The sequence below is a fragment of the Gregarina niphandrodes genome, assembly GCF_000223845.1.
Source record: "Gregarina niphandrodes unplaced genomic scaffold scaffold00276, whole genome shotgun sequence".
Classification (NCBI taxonomy): domain Eukaryota; phylum Apicomplexa; class Conoidasida; order Eugregarinorida; family Gregarinidae; genus Gregarina; species Gregarina niphandrodes.
Window position 1 is genome coordinate 1 of NW_011646036.1, and position 1,458 is coordinate 1,458.

General features: G+C 47.3%; 2 protein-coding genes across 2 annotated transcripts; both read right to left on the reverse strand.

The window, feature by feature from the left end:
* Positions 1–207: 207 nt before the first annotated feature.
* GNI_233540 (hypothetical protein) lies at positions 208–528 on the reverse strand (the record flags this gene model as incomplete). Its single annotated transcript, XM_011135685.1, has 1 exon — positions 208–528. The coding sequence occupies one exon, from the start codon at positions 526–528 to the stop codon at positions 208–210; it is 321 nt and encodes a 106-aa protein (XP_011133987.1).
* An 86-nt stretch (positions 529–614) lies between these two features.
* On the reverse strand, positions 615–1,229 carry GNI_233550 (hypothetical protein; the record flags this gene model as incomplete). The annotated part of the gene is made up of 1 exon (XM_011135686.1): positions 615–1,229. The coding sequence occupies one exon, from the start codon at positions 1,227–1,229 to the stop codon at positions 615–617; it is 615 nt and encodes a 204-aa protein (XP_011133988.1).
* Positions 1,230–1,458: the final 229 nt, after the last annotated feature.

Below are 1,458 nucleotides of genomic sequence, written 5' to 3' on the forward strand. Positions count from 1 at the left end.
GATGTTCTTGACTACCGGCTCAATCAGGGTTCGGGGTAGGACTGATCACCAGCCCCTCCCGACTCCTGTTGACACCCAGCAATCCAGATTGCACCTGGCCACTCCCACTCTCAAGCAGTTTGTCACACCTCTCGTCGGGGTCACCCACTCGTCACGCTGCGGCCAGATTGGTTGTGAGAGACAACGGCGACCACCACTAGACTCGAACTATCGCATTCTGGGTCGTCTTCCTATCCTAGCTGTAGCGCCATTCTGGAATAAGGCCATACCTCTTGCAATACCTGATCTTGCCACTAGGGCGTAGAGGTTGGCGACTTCTTTCGTAGTGAGTATCAGGTGCTGGTTTGACATGCACCAAGCCAGTCGGTCCGTGAATTCGTCATAGGTGCCCGATTGTTTGAGCGCCTCGTAAATATGAGATCTCAGTTGAATTCGTAGATTAATCTTCACGGCGTGGTCGGTGGTGGCAGAGATAGCGGTAGCAATGTCGGAAATTATGGCTTGATAGTTCGAACCGACTAAGGTCATCTTAAGCTTCTTTAAAAATTATAGTCGACTTTCTTTACAAGTTTGCGCAGTTGGAAAAAGATGATGAAATTTTTGTTTGATAGTGTTTAAGTGGGGAGACGGCGTCTCTTTTGATCAGTCTCAGAGATCTGTGTAGGTTCAGTAGTGGCGGTCGTCTCCGATATAATCGGTCTTTTTCTGGTATTGTCTGGTATTTCCGTTAGATCTAGATCAGATCTAGATCTTAGATCTGGTTGTGTGCGATCTGGATTTTGTGGTTGTGGTCGAGTTGGTGTGCGGTTGTGTTTTTGTGTGCGATAGTAGTGTAGTGGTGTCCAGATGTGTGCGGAAATTTTTGCGTTAATTTGTGCGTTTGTTTTCGGTCTGTCTTGAGTTTTGTTGGTTCGTCTTGACGGTAAATCGGCAGGGTTAAGTTTCCCTTGAACATAATGGAAGGAAAGTTTACTCAGTTTCATCGTCTGAAGTAGTATCTTCATCTTGCGTGCGTAGAACATGGTTTCGGTATCCGGGTTTATTTTAATTGGCGAAGCCAAGGACTTAGCTAGTAGTGCATTATCGGTATATACTTGCAACTCGGCGGCTGTGGTCTTGGCATAGTCTTTAATCTGAGAGAGGTATCGTTTCGTCAGAATGTAGGCTCCTTGGGCCTCATTCGAGTTAGCGTAGTTGTGCACAGCTGGTAGTGGAATTGAGTTGGTCATCAGCGTATTGTTGCCTTGTTTTAGTACCAGCCCTGCAGCTTGGTTAGACGTATCTAGGTATAGTTTTAACGGAATGTCTTTGAAGGTTTCACCGCGAGGGCTTTGGTGTATATGTTCAGTATGTGGAAAAAGATGACCTTCTCCTCCTTGGCTTCGTCAGCAAGTGCCAGCTGACGAGCCACGCGCGCCCACACAAGAAGAACCCACACAAGGCTCGTCCCACCGAAAA